Source organism: Phocoena phocoena, chromosome 14 (genome assembly GCF_963924675.1).
Source record: "Phocoena phocoena chromosome 14, mPhoPho1.1, whole genome shotgun sequence".
Classification (NCBI taxonomy): domain Eukaryota; kingdom Metazoa; phylum Chordata; class Mammalia; order Artiodactyla; family Phocoenidae; genus Phocoena; species Phocoena phocoena.
The window spans coordinates 60577996-60594850 of record NC_089232.1 but is presented as its reverse complement, the minus strand read 5'-3'; the positions used below and the strand labels follow the sequence as shown (position 1 = coordinate 60594850).

The 16855-nt window shown below is 37.1% G+C and overlaps 1 protein-coding gene across 1 annotated transcript in view; it reads right to left on the bottom strand.

Annotated features, from left to right (window-relative positions):
• The window catches only part of HEATR5B (HEAT repeat containing 5B), an 85222-nt gene that overhangs the window by 5213 nt on the left and 63154 nt on the right, over positions 1-16855 (bottom strand). Inside the window, exons 27-32 of the mRNA XM_065890902.1 lie at positions 11963-12200; positions 10594-10848; positions 8912-9039; positions 6159-6303; positions 5368-5634; positions 3772-3996 (exon numbers count right to left, since the gene is read on the bottom strand). Of these exons, the coding sequence (XP_065746974.1) occupies positions 3772-3996; positions 5368-5634; positions 6159-6303; positions 8912-9039; positions 10594-10848; positions 11963-12200 (1258 nt within the window). The remainder of the gene's footprint in view (positions 1-3771; positions 3997-5367; positions 5635-6158; positions 6304-8911; positions 9040-10593; positions 10849-11962; positions 12201-16855) is intronic.

Here is a 16855-nt window from a genome sequence, read left to right as displayed (position 1 = left end):
CCGCGGAGCGGCTGGGCCCGTGAGCCATGGCCACTGAGCCTGCGCGTCCGGAGCTTGTGCTCCGCAATGGGAGAAGCCACAACAGTGAGAGGCCCGCGTACCACAAAAAAAAAAAAAAAAAAAAAAAACTTCCATTCTTGAACAATAATCCTCTCTCTCTCTTTTTTTTAATATATACAAGTTTATTTATTCATGTATCTTTGGCTGTGTTGGGTCTTCGTTGCTGCACGTGGGCTTCTCATTGTGATAGCTTCTCTTGTTGCAGAGCATGGGTTCTAGGCACGTGGGCTTCAGTAGTTGTGGCTTGCAGGCTCTAGAGCGCAGGCTCAGTAGTTGTGGCTCACTGGCTCTAGAGCGCAGGCTCAGTAGTTGTGGCGAATGGGCTTAGTTGCTCCACAGCATGTGGGGTCTTCCAGGACCAGGGATTGAACCCGTGCCCCCTGCATTGGCAGGCGGATTCTCAACCACTGTGCCACCAGGGAGGCCCTGTATCAATGTTAAATTGCCTCAATTTGATAATTCTTCAGTGGTTATGTAAGAGACTGTTCTTGTTCTTAGGTTATCTGTGAAGTATTTAGGAGTAAAGAGTCATGATGCCTTCAATGTATTCTCAAATGGTTCAGCAAAATTAATAATATCAACAATAATAATATGTGGATTATAGAAAAAAACATGCAGCAAATGTTAACAATTGGTGAAATCTAGAAGGGTATGCTGAAGTTCACTATATTATTCTTGTAACATTTTAAAAAGTCTGAATCTATTTCAAAATTGAAGGTTTTAAAAATGAAAAAAATATTATAACAATCTTAAGAGTGATTCATTACATCCATGGAGGGGTGTGTGTGTGTGTGTGTGTGTGTGTGTTACACACATACATTGGCACATTTTTTAAAGTGGAAGTCTCAGATTTTATAAGAAGAAATATGATTTCCATAAAGGAAATTCTCTATTACAAAACTCTTCTCGTAAAGCAAGAAATTCTGCTTGCCTGGCTTACAAATACTATAAAATACACCCATGGCTTTGATCCCTACTTCATACTGACTGTGCCTACTGAGAATTCAGCTCTGGACAGGTTAGCTTAGGCAATTTAATTATCTTATCATATACCTTTAAATTCATCTAACATGAATGAAGTTGGATAAAATATCAAAACCTTCTCTTATAATTGACAATTTAAAAAACATGATTATTGATTATGGACACCCCCATGAAAACTGAAACAATATATTTTTAAACGAATTCTTAACTACTTTTTCTTGTTCTATCAACGTACACATATATACATTTACATTCGTATATAATTATGGCATTTAATGTTTCTTTAGTTTGTTAAAAATCTATGCTAAAAAGAAAAATATTAACTCATGATAAAGCTAAAATAGTTTTAGTAACATTAATAAAACAAGTTAAAGTTTTCCCTTCCAAATATTAATACTAAAAAATTTCAGGTGATACAAGTAGTACATAGTTTGTTTAAAATATAACAAGCGTATGGGAAAGAAAATAAAACTTGTAATACTACCATCTAGCAATAGTTTAATTTCTAGGTTTTTGATTAATTTCTTCTGGTCTGGGTTAGTTTTTTTATATATAATTATTTATAAACATGATTTTTAATAGATATAATGGATATATAATCCAAATGAGTATACCATGATATATTTAATATTTTTCCCACTGCCAGATAGTTATATTTATCACTTTCGTATTTTCATTATTATAAAATAGACTTGATAAATAACCTTGAACACAAGTTTTTGATCAATAAGGTCAGAGTATGAATTCTTAAAGGCTCTGTGTGTATTTTGCAGAACTGATTCCCTGAAAGTTTAAACTGTATTAATTCCCTTCAGCAAAGTATGAAAATGTTCTCCTGGTATCAATTCCACCTATACATACAATTTTTAAAAATCAGTTTTACAGGTAAAAATTTATATTACTTTGTTTTTGTTTGTATTTCTTTGCTTATATAATAATGTGGCTAACTTTTTTATATACTTGGTGGGCATCTCGATTTCCTTTCTAATAATGCGTGCTCTTTCCTTCTTTCTTAAAAGACTTCTTTGTACATTTAATGATATTAACACTGACATAAATATTACTTTCAGTTTTTGATCTTTTTTTTCAGTTATCTTTTATTTTTAAAATTTTTTTCTTCCAGTTTTACTGAGATACAATTGACACACAGTACTATCTAAGTTTAAGGTGCACAGTATAATGATCTGACTTACATACATCATGAAATGATTATCACAAGCTTAGCGAACATCCATCATCTCATACAGATACAAAATTAAAGAAATAGGAAAAAAATCTTTTTCCTTCTGACAAGAATTTTTAGGATTTATCAACCTTTTTTTTTTTTTTTTTTTTTTGCGGTACGTGGGCCTCTCACTGTTGGGGCCTCTCCCGTTACGGAACACAGGCTCCAGACGCACAGGCTCAGCGGCCATGGCTCACGGGCCCAGCTGCTCTGCAGCATGTGGGATCCTCCCTGACCGGGGCACGAACCCGTGTCCCCTGCATCGGCAGGCGGACTCTCAACCACTGCACCACCAGGGAAGCCCTCAACCATTTTTTAATGCCGTTGTTTTTGACAGGTAGATGTTAAATTCTGTAGTCCAATACACTGATATTTTCCTCTGTGATATTTACCATTCGCTTACACTTACATAGTCCTTTGTCATTCTGACATAAAGGAGTCACCTATTTTAAAAATTTTACATTATCATTCTAACTTAACTCGTATTTACTTAGAGTCATGATATAAGGGGAGAGACTAACTGGAACTGATATCTGAAATGTCTAATTGACACAAACCATTTGAAGAATAATGAATGTGCCCTTATCATGTATTATATTCTCATGTGGATGAATGTCTGTTTTAAAACAATCTGTTCTGTTTCATTGCCCTATCTGTTTGTTCTTGGGCCCACTCCACAGTTTTAGATACTGTGGAAATGTTTTAATAGGCAATACGGCAAATCTTTAATTATTATTCTTTGTTTTCAATCCTTTCACATTTACAACAGAAATAAAATGAAAGAAAAGTCAAACACAGAATAAAAATGGACAAAAATGTGAATAAGCATTTCCCCCTAAATTAGACACAAACATGAAAAATGCTTATACTCACTAGGAAAATGAGAAATGCCAATTAAAACAGTAAGATAGTACATTTTACTTATCAGATAATGAAATTTAAAAGTCTGAAATACCATGTATTGGTGGGGATCATGCACTGCTGGTAGAAGTGCAAATTCATACAGCTACTTTGGAGAACAATTTGGCAATGTCTGATAAAATTAAAATGTGTCATCAATTCCACTTATAGGGGTATGCCCTAGAAAATCTCATAGCACAAAGCACATAAGGAATTTATAAGGATGTTCACTGAGACAATTTTTATAATTGGGAAAAATCAGAAATAGCAAAAATATCCATTGTTAGGGGAATGAATAATAATTGATAAATATAAGTGATGGACAACTATATAGGAGTTCAAAACAATGTATAAGAGTTTTATATGCATACGTCCTTTCTTTTTGGGGAAACCTCCCAAAATGTATATAAGTGCTAAGACAAGGGCATTCAGAGTCAATATCCAGAATGGGGAACTAAAAGTTCACATCTGAAACATGGGACTAAAATACCTCTCTGAGTTAATTCAGTGTTACATATCAGTTTTCTGATGAGCTCATTCAATTAGTTATTAGGGAAGAGATATCCTAATAAACTTTAAAAATTTTAAACTGATTAGATTACCTGGTTGAGAATATTCTAGGATGCATGCCAGAGTGCTACGAATTAGAGCTGTCCACTGTTTCTGAGTGTCCTCAGTTTTGGCCATTGAAAGTGTCACAATACTTTTGATCCCCTGAAGAGCTGCACTGACTGGTGGAGGAACCTGATTATCTGCAGACTTTATCGCTGTGTCCTTCAATATTCTTGCAATTAAAAACAGAATCGTGGGCAGGACTGTCATACATCCTGAAATAAAAACAAATCAAATTGCCTCGTAATTAACAGTTCCCATATTATAGTTATTTCAATTGTTTATATTTTTTATCGTTTAATAATTTCTTTTCCTTGTATTTATACAAAATTTACTGCATTACTACTACTATAATTCAATGTTTGGAAAAAAAGTCACAAGTTATTTCAAAGGAAATATTTTCTTTCTTTTCCCAGCTTGCCTTGTTTTTATTACTTCTAGTATTTCACTTATTTAATAATCATGCCCTTCATAATGAAAATAAGGAAGGAAGGTAGAAAAACAGAAGGAAAACCGTACCAAATACTTTGAGAAGTACCTGAGAAACTTGGTGAATCATGTAGCAGTTCCACGACAAGTAATCAATCTCACTGCACTAAGTGAGCCTTAGTACTAAGTCAGTCAATGTAGTTACCAAGTCAGGAAACAGATAAGAAGACTATACAGGTAAGCCAAAAAGAGACGAAAGAATCCTAGGATTTGTAGCTGAAAGAACTTTAAGATAATCAAATCAACCACCCACTTAATGAAAGACTCCCTTCACCACTCCGACATGCAGCCACTGTAGTCTGCCTAACAACTTCAATGATGGAGAATTCATTGTTTTCATAACTGTAGGCTTGTGTTGAACTGAAATTTACCTTTATATATCCTGATACCATTTCTACCATCTAGATACAACAGAGGCAAAGTCTACTTTTCCATCCACTGGTTCTTAGGTGTCTACAGACAGCTATTACCTTTTACAGCTACAATTTTTTTAGTTGCTCCTTAAAGTTGGTTGTCACTCTCCTCTGACATTTGTTAGCTTGTCAGTGTTGCTCAAGAGTAGCAACCAGATCAGAAAATAAAGGGTTTAGTAATTCCACTTTATGTCTATCTGCTAACATTCGATGTCTTCCCTCAAACTGTGGTTCTACCTCTTTGCTGAAGTTTGTTTGACATGTATCTGAAAAGGGTATCCTGGGTTTTTGACTTCTTAAATCTTCAGTCTTTTTTTTTTTTTTTTTTGCGGTACACAGGCCTCTCACTGTTGTGGCCTCTCCCGTCGTTGAGCACAGGCTCCGGACGCGCAGGCTCAGCGGCCATGGCTCACAGGCCCAGCCGCTCCGCGGCATGTGGGATCTTCCCGGACCGGGGCACGAACCCGTGTCACCTGCATCGGCAGGTGGACTCTCAACCACTGCGCCACCAGGGAAGCCCTTCAGTCTTTTTTTATAGGTTTCTAAAGGTAAACAAACCCTTAAAAAAAAAACCTACTTCTCTTTTAAGATTTAAGAGGAAAATAAATAATAGAGCTTAAAATCAAAGGCAACCTCATCTCTAATACAGTATAAGACATTTCCAAATAGTGATTAATACCGTACCAGCAGGTGAACAAAGGGATGGTAAGTCAGAGAGTATGGTAACTGTGGCTGCCACCAAACGAGCACTTTCTTCTGACAGTCGAGTTTTAGTGGCTACGTGACTTGGAGAGTCTGACATCTTGGTACTGAGATGCGGCATGTGCCGCACTAAAATGAACATCAACAGCTCCATAGTTGCAAACACAAGAGATTTTCCAGGTATAAGACCACCACTGTCACCTCCTTCTCCTAATACAGGACAGGACTCTTTTTCCATATCATCTTCATCTTGGGTAAAAGAAAATTTGGTGAAATTCTCAGCAAACAAAATAAAAAATAGTAGATGAAACAACACAGTAAGTATACTTAATAAATTCTTTCAAAAGAACTTACAACTAAATGTTTAACTGATGCCATATGTCTTTCTCAGAATAATTCCTGCCTGACAGGAATTTATTCCTGTTTATTTACCTCTCCTTAAAAGTAACGGACAATTACCTCTCCTTAAAAGTAACGGACAATTCATTTTTTACTTCGAAAAATTTTATTAGGTAGTTTTTATTAGGAATGTATTTCATAACAGGAGTAACACATATGTTAGGCTGCAACATGTGAAGTTGACCCTTTTGAAGGTGAAAGATAGCTGAATATGAGCAATTCCATTTGCATCATGCTAATGAAAAGCAAAATCAATTGCAAAGCTTCTAAATGTATGGTTAAATTTTTTAATTAACAACTTCCTGGTATTAATATTTTAAAAATTAGAGTACAAAGAAATCTACTTCAATGTTAGTGTAATTTCTAGTGCTTACTTAGTGTGTTTCTTTTTTCTTGCAAATAATCCTGAGCAGCTCTGACTATCTGTTGTACAACTCCAGTCACCAGCAGCTGGACAGATGGTGGATTCCAGGTCAGTAGGAGGCGGTGTAAAACACTCAGCAACTCAACACCAATCAGCTATTATAAATTAATACAGAGAAATTAATTTTAATTTCAAAGGATACATTTATATTATTAAATCTAAGAAAATATACATGTAAAAATAAATAAATTTGGTAGCTAAAATTAATATATTGGACTATGTAGCAAATATTATAACAATCTTGAAAAAGGGTCATGTTTTATCTGAACATACTTTCAGTCAAAAATTACTTTATGTACTTAAATAATTTTTCCACTTAAAAATGGTCATTCTCCTATTTCTTTTCTCTTTAGGACTAAACAATATTGCTAGCGTCCAGTGCCACTAAAATTTATGATTTCCAACCTAAGTACCCAAGAGTAGTCTACCAGAAATTCTAGGCATTCTGGTAAGTCCCTCTCACATTCATCTCAGAACTATTACAAACTTCTACCGCTTACTACTCACTTTAAAAAGCCTCTTACAATCTTCCACATCAAACCCATCCAATGGACCCACCTCAAATTTCAGAGAGAGAAAAAAATTTAACTGCAACTGAAGCCACCTTTAACTCTTTCCTTAAGATCAAGTGTCCAGCCTCTGTCCAAGACTGATTAATGTTTCCTCATATGCCTGCTACCCCATCCTGTTTGACTTCCCAAGGATTCTTCAAGGACATCAATCATACCCCGTATGTTGTCAACCTCGTTCTCTAGCTAAGCTCCTCTTCCCCAGGATAAGTATCTGCTCAAGTCCTTCCTATCTAATTTCCCCACACACCTCAAAAAACCTCTCAGATCCTTCCATCTGCCCCCATGTTCTCTTCTGTCTCTGTCTTGTTTCTTCCTTTCCCAGACCGAATGCTGCCACTTCCTTCACTCTCTTTTACTCCTTGATCTTCTATAATCTGGCTTGATCCACCTGAGAAAACGCTATGCCTGAGGTCACCAATAACCTCCATGGGACGCTTTTTCTGTCCTTATTTACTGGATTCTGTCCCTTTTGAGACTGTTGTCTGTCCTTGAAACTCTCTCATCTTTGATAACTCTGTGTTTTTTTTTTTAAACTGGCATCTGGTCTTTATTTAGTCCTATGCCCTGTGCTGTGGATTTAGTGGTGATTAACTCAGACTTGGATTCTGGATTCTTTTGATTCTCCTCCTTCCTCTCGAGTAGTCTCCACTGCTGATTTATTTCCCTCATCTCAATTCTTATTTGCTATTTATCCCTAAGGTTCCAGTCTTGACCCTCTTTCCTTCTTCCTTTATTCAGTTTTCCGAGGCCAGTGGACTCATCATCTCTCTGGAATTATGGAAATGGCCTCATAATTGACCTCCCTCCTCCCTTTTCATGTCTTAAAAATCAACCACTACAAGATTGATGGGGTGATCAAATTTATGTCTGCTGTATTTCTGGAATACACATTTAACCATGTCATTCTATCTACTACATTTACAATCAGTTATTTTGGTTTTAACATAATATGTCACACACCTTCATTCATAGATTAAATTTTATTGGTTTGACCATTTGAAAACAACCCTCAAGTTTCTTGCAGTAATCTGTGGTTTAGCTGAGGCACAGCTTCAGGCTACAAGGCTGGGGTACAAGAAGAGTTCATCAGTGAGTGAAGCTTGTAATCACACAGCACATGCTTTGTTTTGTTTCATTTGGGGTCTTTTCTCGAGCAGCACCGTGTGCAAAACTAATTTTGATATAATACAATAATGAGAACTTTGCTTTTTATCTGTCTGTGTTTTATGGAAAATTATCCCAAGTGATACCATTTGGTAGTATGGTGTTCAAAGAAATGGTTATTATTACGAAAATAAAATTCCTAATTAAAAAGAATAACAAAGCCAGTGGTAACTTGGCTCTGTAACATGAATAAAATCCTCTAAATATTCCATACATAAATTAGAAAAAGCAATTCATTAAACTTTTTAAATAAGTACTTGAGTCAGTGCATAAAAATTTCATTAAATGAGAGATAAAACTTAATCATTTAAAAGTGACAATTTACTTAATAGCCTTATGAATCACTTCAGCCCTTTATTAGTAGAATCATTAACTGGGACTGAAGCCATCCTTTAGTTATTTAATTTTTTTGTCTGCACTGGGTTTTCATTGCTGCATGTGGGCTTTCTCTAGTTACCGTGAGCAGGGGTTACGTTTTGTTGTGGCACGCAGGCTTCTCATTGCGGTGGCTTCTCTTGTTGTGGAGCATGGGCTCTAGGCATGCAGGCTTCAGTAGTTGTGGCACATGGGCTCATTAGTTGTGGCTCATAGGCTCTAGAGTGTAGGCTCAGTAGTTGTGGTGCACGGGCTTAGCTGCTCCATGGCATGTGGGATCTTTCTGGACCAGGGCTCGAACCCGTGTCCCCTGCATTGACAGGTGGATTCTTAACCACTGCACCACCAGGGAAGTCCCTGAAGACATCCTTTAAATTTTTAGTTTTACTTGACTGCTGATGAACTGATCAAAGGTAGTGACGATCTCCAGTCTAGCTGTGCCTGGTCATCCAACTTTCAATATAGGGTCTTAGATAAAGCCAAAATCCTGTATGCTTATTATATAATATTTATTTCATATGTGAGAAAATTATCTTAAGATAAATATGATGTATACAAAGCATAAATTATCTATTATAGAAATATACTGTACCTGATCTTCTGCAATATGGATTCGGGCATAAGGAGAATCTAGCAAGGTGTGTAAGGCCTGTAGACAAGCTGTAACATGTTCAACAGGCTCCTCAGGTCTTGGGGAACAAAGGAACTGTATACTCACGCCTGCAATGTACAAAATAAACACACAGGTTTGTTAATATAAAACACTTTGTCGCTTTGACACCATTTTTTTCCCACTTTCACCTACTTATTTTTTTTATAGATTACTTTTAACATATATTAATGCCTTAAAGTCAGTTCAAAATGATTGTCAAAATAAGCAGCCAAACTTATCACAGGTTGTACCTCTGCAAGGAGGCTAATAATCACATTGGAAGGGGATGGGGGAGTTCCAAGGTCATCTTGATTAAGAAGTTAAAGATATTTAAAAATAATACATTAAGAATAAATTTATGAAAATTATAAAATTAATTCTCATTAAATGAGTGACAAGTTCTTAAGTGTTAAAAGAGCATCTATAAAGCAATTATAAATAAGAATATTCAAATTTGCTTTAACTTTACATTTTATTATTTCCTTATGAGGCAATTTGTTAAGTGCCAAGTAAAAAGAAAAGTTGTTGAAAAAAGAAGTTTACTTTTTTCCCTTGAAAATTATTCAATATTGCTCTGAGAGTGAACATGACAATTTTTAAAGAGTAGTTTTTAATAATTAAATTTTAAATAAAAAATTCAGTTAATTTAGAAACTGTGCTAAAAATCCTCTTTTTACTATCCCTTCTCTGAACTATACTATCACAATTTTTTCCATAGCATTAAAATGAAAGATATGAAGGAGTTCAAAACATGCCACACCAAAATATACCTTCTTGGCTGAAGGCATTTGAGAAATAGCAAATGCAGGCAGGGCTCTCTGCCCCCTTTTCTACCTGAAAGCAGGTCATAAAATTTCTCATGAGAAAGGTGCCCTCTCTGTACCAGGGAGAAAACATTCTTACCACCAGAGACTGGGAGTCGATGTTGAAATAGACCTGTCCAAACAAAACTACTAAAATAAGCCTGATCTTCCATTAGTTTCCCCCGTATATTTTCTAATTACTGTCCCACAACTTACCACCCCTAGCCCAAACCCCTCTGTCTTGTCATACCCTCACAATTTATTTTTTTTTAATTAATTTATTTATTTTTGGCTGTGTTGGGTCTTGTTTCTGTGCGAGGGCTTTCTCTAGTTGCGGCAAGCGGGGGCCACTCTTCATCGCGGTGTGCGGGCCTCTCACTATTGTGGCCTCTCTTGTTGCAGAGCACAGGCTCCAGACGCGCAGGCTCAGTAGTTGTGGCTCACGGGCCTAGTTGCTCCGCGGCATGTGGGATCTTCCCAGACCAGGGCTCGAACCCGTGTCCCCTGCATTGGCAGGCAGATTCTCAACCACTGTGCCACCAGGGAAGCCCCTACAATTTATTCTTGCTTGTGTAAAACTATACAATCTTCTGGACCTTACAGCTTCTTCAGGTCTTCATTTTCCTTCTAAAGACTCCTGTGTACATGTAAAAATATTAAACAAATTTGTATGCTTTCCTCCTGTTAATGTGTCTTATGTCAGTTTTATTCTTAAGCCCGTCACAGATCTTAAGAGGGTAGAAAGAAGTTTTTTCTCCCCTACAGATACACATTTTCAGAAGTGATACATCTTGAAATACATTAACATGGCTCACCTACCTAAAATCAGATGCATTCTGTCTTTGTTAATTTCTGGCAAAGATTTAGCACTAGGCGTTGCTCCTGATGCTTGGTTTAAGTTGATGGGTGTAGAACGTTTTTGTAAACCTGCTATTGCTGCTGCTTCTGCTGACTCTGAACATGTAAATCCTGTGCTATTTAACCAAAGTGCCACTGCATGGAGAATTGGGGCCCAGGAATTCCGATAGTGAAGTCTAGCTGTATCAATAGTCTCAGGAGTATAAAATGCTCCACCTATAACGCAATCAAAAACATTACTTCTATTATACTCATGTATCAACAACTACCTTAAAAAATAACCGTTACATACAGTCTTAGTCCATTTGGTCTGGTATAAGAAAATACCACAGACTGGGTGGATTATAAACAACAGAAATTTATTTCTCATAGTTCTGGAGGCTGGAGGTCCGAGAGATCAGGGTGCCAGCATGGTCTGGTGAGGGCCCTCTTCCTGATTCATAGCCAGTGCCTTCTTGCTGTGCCCTCACAAGGTGGAAGGGGCCAGGGAGCTCTGCTGGTTCTCTTTTACAAGGGGACTACTTCCACTTCTAGGGGCTCCACCCTCATGACTTAAGCACCTCCCAAAGGCCCTCACCTCCTAATTCCATCACAATAGGGATTAGGTTTCAACATAAGAATTTTGAGGTGACACAAATATTCAGATCATAGCACATATAAAAGAGCAATTTGGCAAAGAGATTCTTGTAGAGAGTTATCAAAACTAACGTCTTTCCTGCAGCTACTGACCTGGAGTGCCTGTCACTTCCTCGCTGATGTTAGGGTTTCCAGCCTTTTCGCTGCAAATGCTGATGCCTCTGAATGCCCTCTACCTTTCCCTACCCGTGGTCCTCTTCCTCAGGCTTCCTCTTCACTGTTGCCAGCAACTCTTAAAACCCTCATCACCTTCCCTTTCTCTCAATAGCCAGGGAACTCTGTCTCTTCTTTCTTTTTCACTCTTCTGCAAATTCTTCCCCCCGCTCCTGCTTTCTCTATCAAACTGATGACTGACACATTTGTCCCTGCATACACAAACTGACCAACACAGCAATCTACTTCATCATGGTTATGCATAATGACTTGTTATGCCCAGCTATTTAGAGTAACCTAACTCGTACAGTTATTACTATAACAGTGAGAACATTTTTACTTGGGCTAACAAGTTTAATGCCATATATGAATTCACAGATTCAGTATGCAGAACGTGCTCTAAATGAGAGAATGTCAAGTTTTAAGTCTACAGAAATTTTAAATGTTATTATTACGATTGTTGCTAGTCTCCACCAATTCCATTTTGTTTAATTACTACTCTGAACTCTATTAAAACCAAAACTCTAAGTGCAGTACTTACCATCTGGGGGTAGCTGACTAGCAAATTCAGCTGGTAAAGTTAAAAGCGCATAGTCTTTTAATGCTGCCAACCACAGGCGACTGAGTGTTGGCAGTTCAGGTTGCACAAGTGTTATTAAACTGTCCGGTGGTAGTTCATCTATGGTACTGTACTCATCATCATCATCATCAGTATTTTTAATTGCTCTTTGTGGTTTCGACTCTGCTTCTTTTTTAGTATTCATAGCAACCACATATACCTAGTAAGATATTCAGGAGGAGAAAATAACAAGGCATAATATTAAGAAATGACATATTCTAAGTTGTTATTATACAGCTGAATCATCGAAAGTGAGTACAGATACTAGAAAGTATACAACTTCGGGATTTCCAGATAACCTCAAAAGAATAATTCTACCTGCTTTGGAGGAAATCATTTTGTTTGTTTTTTTTTCTTTTTCTTTTCTTTTTTTTTTTTTCATTTTTTTTTAATAGAGCTGACTTCTGACTATTGCTCTCACAGCATATTCCTTGAGTAGGGTTCTCTGAATTTTTTCTGGCTTCTCTTGTTCTACTTTACAAAGCCCCCCTTTATATGTGGTTTTCTTTCTTTTTTTTTCTTTTTGTCATAACTTCCTGTTTGTTACGTTTGCTTTCATAGATTTATTAGACACAATCAGACAGCAGTCAAAGAAAAAAGCTGAGGGGGGGAGGGCACAGAAAGGATTTCCATAAATATCCTTCAAAACCCCTTCTTATATAGTCCTTAAGTGATATTTAGCAATCTAGTCCTTGCAACAGATGGCTGAGCCAAGAATAATATAATTTACTGGCCATATATATTATCTGTATCTTTTCTTTCCACTTTATAAACCAAAAAGATGTATAATAACAACTTCCTAAAATATAATCTTAAAGATTCTTCTTTGCTGAAGTTATTTTTGTTTTCTTTTGTTTTTGTACGTACATTTTGGCTTTGGCAACTGGCACGTAGCTGAATTACACATCAATGATAAAGCTAAAAAAAAGGGTGGGGGGAGCAAGACTAAGAAAGAAAATTGCACTAGATAAAAATCTTGAGAAAACTATTTCCCCCTACACAGTGTCATCTTCATTGTTTGTAAGAGGAAGTCTATGCATGTGAACAGGGACACTGCAGCTTCTTGATGGCAGGGTCTTATCTCTATTCCTACAATGAACAGACAGTTATGGCATGGTAATTGACTAGATTAGACGATTACAGGAAACAATGAATCTTCATTTCTGAGAAGAAGCATTCCTTAATGCTGTGATGGTCTATTAACACTTAGTTACAGTTGGTTAGTCATACTTAACACCTGACAATTTAGAAGCAGAAACCACCTAACTTTTGGAGTAGGGACCTTGAATATCAGGTTATAAATGTATTACATTCATATTTTCCACTGGTTTTAAGCTCGCTTTCTTCCCCTAGATTATTATGCTGATTTTAAGAAAAGATCTCAATAAGCACTGTAAGTATGCTCAGCCATTCGCTCATCAAACCCTTCTCAGGTACTTACTCTTGCCTTGCATTTGCTATTGCGCCAGGGCCTGAGGCAACAAAGACAAATAATACATGGTTTTCACCTTCCATGGACTCACAGACTGATACGATGAAAGGAGAGTGAGAAAATTGCTGAGAGAAAGGGATGTTTTTTGAAATTTGTTTTAAATGACCTATCTGCCCACCTCACTACACGCAGTGACTACGTACACTGCCTGGCACCTAATGAACACTCAGTGGTTTGAGTAATTAATGAATGAATCACAGGAAGCACCAAGGATGGAAGAATCTTAATGGACTATGAAAAGGTGAGACTGGATTCAAAGACAAAAGTTCACCTGTTCACAGGCAAAGATGGAAGGGTGAATTCCAGGCAGAGGGAATATAAACAGCAAGAGCACAAGAGACAGAAACTAGCAAGGCATGCTGAGGAAACTGCAAGTGTTTGGTATTAGACTGAGCATAGACTGTAAGGCAGAAGTAGCTGAAGACTGTTGGTAATGGGGAAGCGAAGGAATCACTGCAGTATTAAAAGGTCAGTTGTATGTATTTTTCCTCAAATTTTAATTTAAAAAATTATACCATAAATAGTTTGAAAAATGAGTTTTAAAAATTACTCATAATTCTAATTTCCAGGTTTTCACATTCCAACTTTCTAAGTTATAATTTTGTTGTACAGAGAATTTTGTATTTAATTTTGTCTATTCATATATCATAAGGGTTTCCATATGAATACTAGTCTTCATAACTGTTATTCTTAATGGCTGCAATGGAAGACATTATACATCTAACAATTTTCCTGTAGTTGAACTTTTATATTTTTTTCTGATTCTTTTTAGCCTTGGGAATCTTAGAAAGATGAAACATAGTTTTCAAAGACAAAGGTGTTCAGTTCTCCACATTGTAAGTAAGGTTCCAACTAAACATTTTTGTAAATTTCTCTCTTTTTCATATTTTGGATATTCTTCCCTAGGATAAAGTTCGAGAAATGGAATTACTGGATCAGTGATTATAAATACTTCCATGGCTCTGAAGAGATACTGCCAAATGCTTTCTAAAAGGGTTCTATATTTTACATTGCTACTTGCAATATGATAATATATTTTTTAGACTCGTTTTTTAAAAAAATTGGGTTTATTTTTCTTATGAGATATTACACACAAAATATAGAAGAATCAGAAGCATAAGTAAAATGAAGAAAATAAAACCAGACACAATCCTACTACTCAGATGTAATACTGTTAATATTCTAGCCACGTTGTATATACATACCCAGTCTTTTAAAAACTATGTTTGTATATAATATTATACTCAATTTTCTATTCACTTAATACCATCATCTTTGGATCAAGAAATACAATTATTCATATATTGCCTTTTTTTATTTTTTTAGAATGATAAACAACATTGCAGCAAACATCCTCATAGCAGAATCTTTGTGTATATCCTTGATATTCCTTAGGATAAATTGGTCAACTAATGTGTACGATTTTAGAAAGTGCTTTGATAATACAGTTGACCCTTGAACCAACGTGGGTTTGAACTGTGTAGGTCCACTTATACATGGATTGTTTTTCAATAGTAAACACTGCAGTACTACATGTCTAATAAACAGCTAAAAATATGGGCCTGGAATGTAGGAGAGAAGTATGTCTAGAAAAGTAGAATTAGAAACTTTCATATACAAGTAAAAGCTACTGGGTATGGGTGTAGATGACACTACCCACAGAGTATGAAGAGTGAGAAAAGGGACAAGAAAAATGCCAATATTTAAAGAGCAGGCAGGCAAAGAGAAGCCAGCAAGCGATGCTGAGAATGAACAATAAAAGAAAAGAAGAAAACCAAGGGAGTAGTGTCACGAAGTCAAGGAAAACAAAGTTTCCAGAGGAGACAATATCAAATGCCATAGAGAGGCTAAGTAAGACAGAGATTGAAAAGTGTGCAGTGATTTGGAGAATTATATTATTTGTAACTTTAGTGAAATAATTTCAATGGAGTGATGAGAGTAAACCCAGATTGCAGGGGACTGAGAAGTGGGTGACTAGCTGAGAACGTGAAGATACTAAAACTCGTTCAATGAATAGAGGTGTGAAGAGGAGAGTGAGTAGAAGAGGACGAGCAAGCAGAGGGTGATGGTGAGATACAGAAATGGGGGTAAGTGAGATACAGAGGCGGGTAAGTGACATACAGAGGCGGGGTAAGTGAGATACAGAAATGGGGGTAAGTGAGATACAGAGGCGGGTAAGTGAGATACAGAGGCAGGTAAGTGAGATACAGAGGCGGGGTAAGTGAGATACAGAGGCGGGTAAGTGACATACAGAGGCAGGGTAAGTGAGATACAGAAATGGGGGTAAGTGAGATACAGAAATGGGGGTAAGTGAGATACAGAGGCGGGGTAAGTGAGATACAGAGGCAGGGTAAGTGAGATACAGAGGCGGGGTAACTGAGATACAGAGGCGGGTGAGATACAGAGGCAGGGTAAGTGAGATACAGAGGCGGGGGTAAGTGAGATACACAGGCAGGGGTGACTGAGATACAGAGGTGGGGGTAAGTGAGATACAGAGGCGGGGTAAGTGAGATACAGAGGCGGGGTAAGTGAGATACAGAGGCGGGGTAAGTGAGATACAGAGGTGGGGTAAGTGAGATACAGAGGCGGGTAAGTGAGATACAGAGGCGGGTAAGTGAGATAGAGGCGGGGGTAAGTGAGATACAGAGGCGGGGGTAAGTGAGATACAGAGGCGGGGGTAACTGACAGCACTTAGCTTGGAACAGTCCCCTCCAGAGACTTATTATGCTTACTACATCTACTCTCATCCTCCAGGTCTCAGCTTAAGTGTCGCTTTCTCCAAGCAGCCTCCTCTGAGCCCTCAGACTATTTTAGGTGCCTCTGCTGTGTGTTCACCGCAGTCCGGACTTCTCCTATAACAGTCATTATTTTTGTTGCATATACTCGTTCACTAGTTTGTTTTTCTCAGTAAAGGTAGAACATCTGGCTTGTGCACCACTGTATTCTCAACTTCTAGCCTGGCACAGAGCCGATGTTTAGTAACACCGTTGAATGAATCAGAGAGTGGGAGGTAAGAGAATGAGAAAAAGTAATCCTAGGTTAGAGGAAAACTTTAAAGTAATAATAATTATTATATTAATAACAACAGGTAACATTCACTGTGCACATAAATAAGGTAGTTATTGAACAAAGTTATTATTACCTCATTTACTTCAAAATGTAATTCTGTGAAATGTGCATAATTATTATCCACACTTTAGGGCTGAGAAACAAGGTTTAGAGAAGCAGTTAAATAACTCACCCAAGGTCACATGGGTAAAAGGAGTTTTCAACTCACATTCATCTAAAGACTTGAAGGTAACAATCTGAGGAGCTGGAAAACT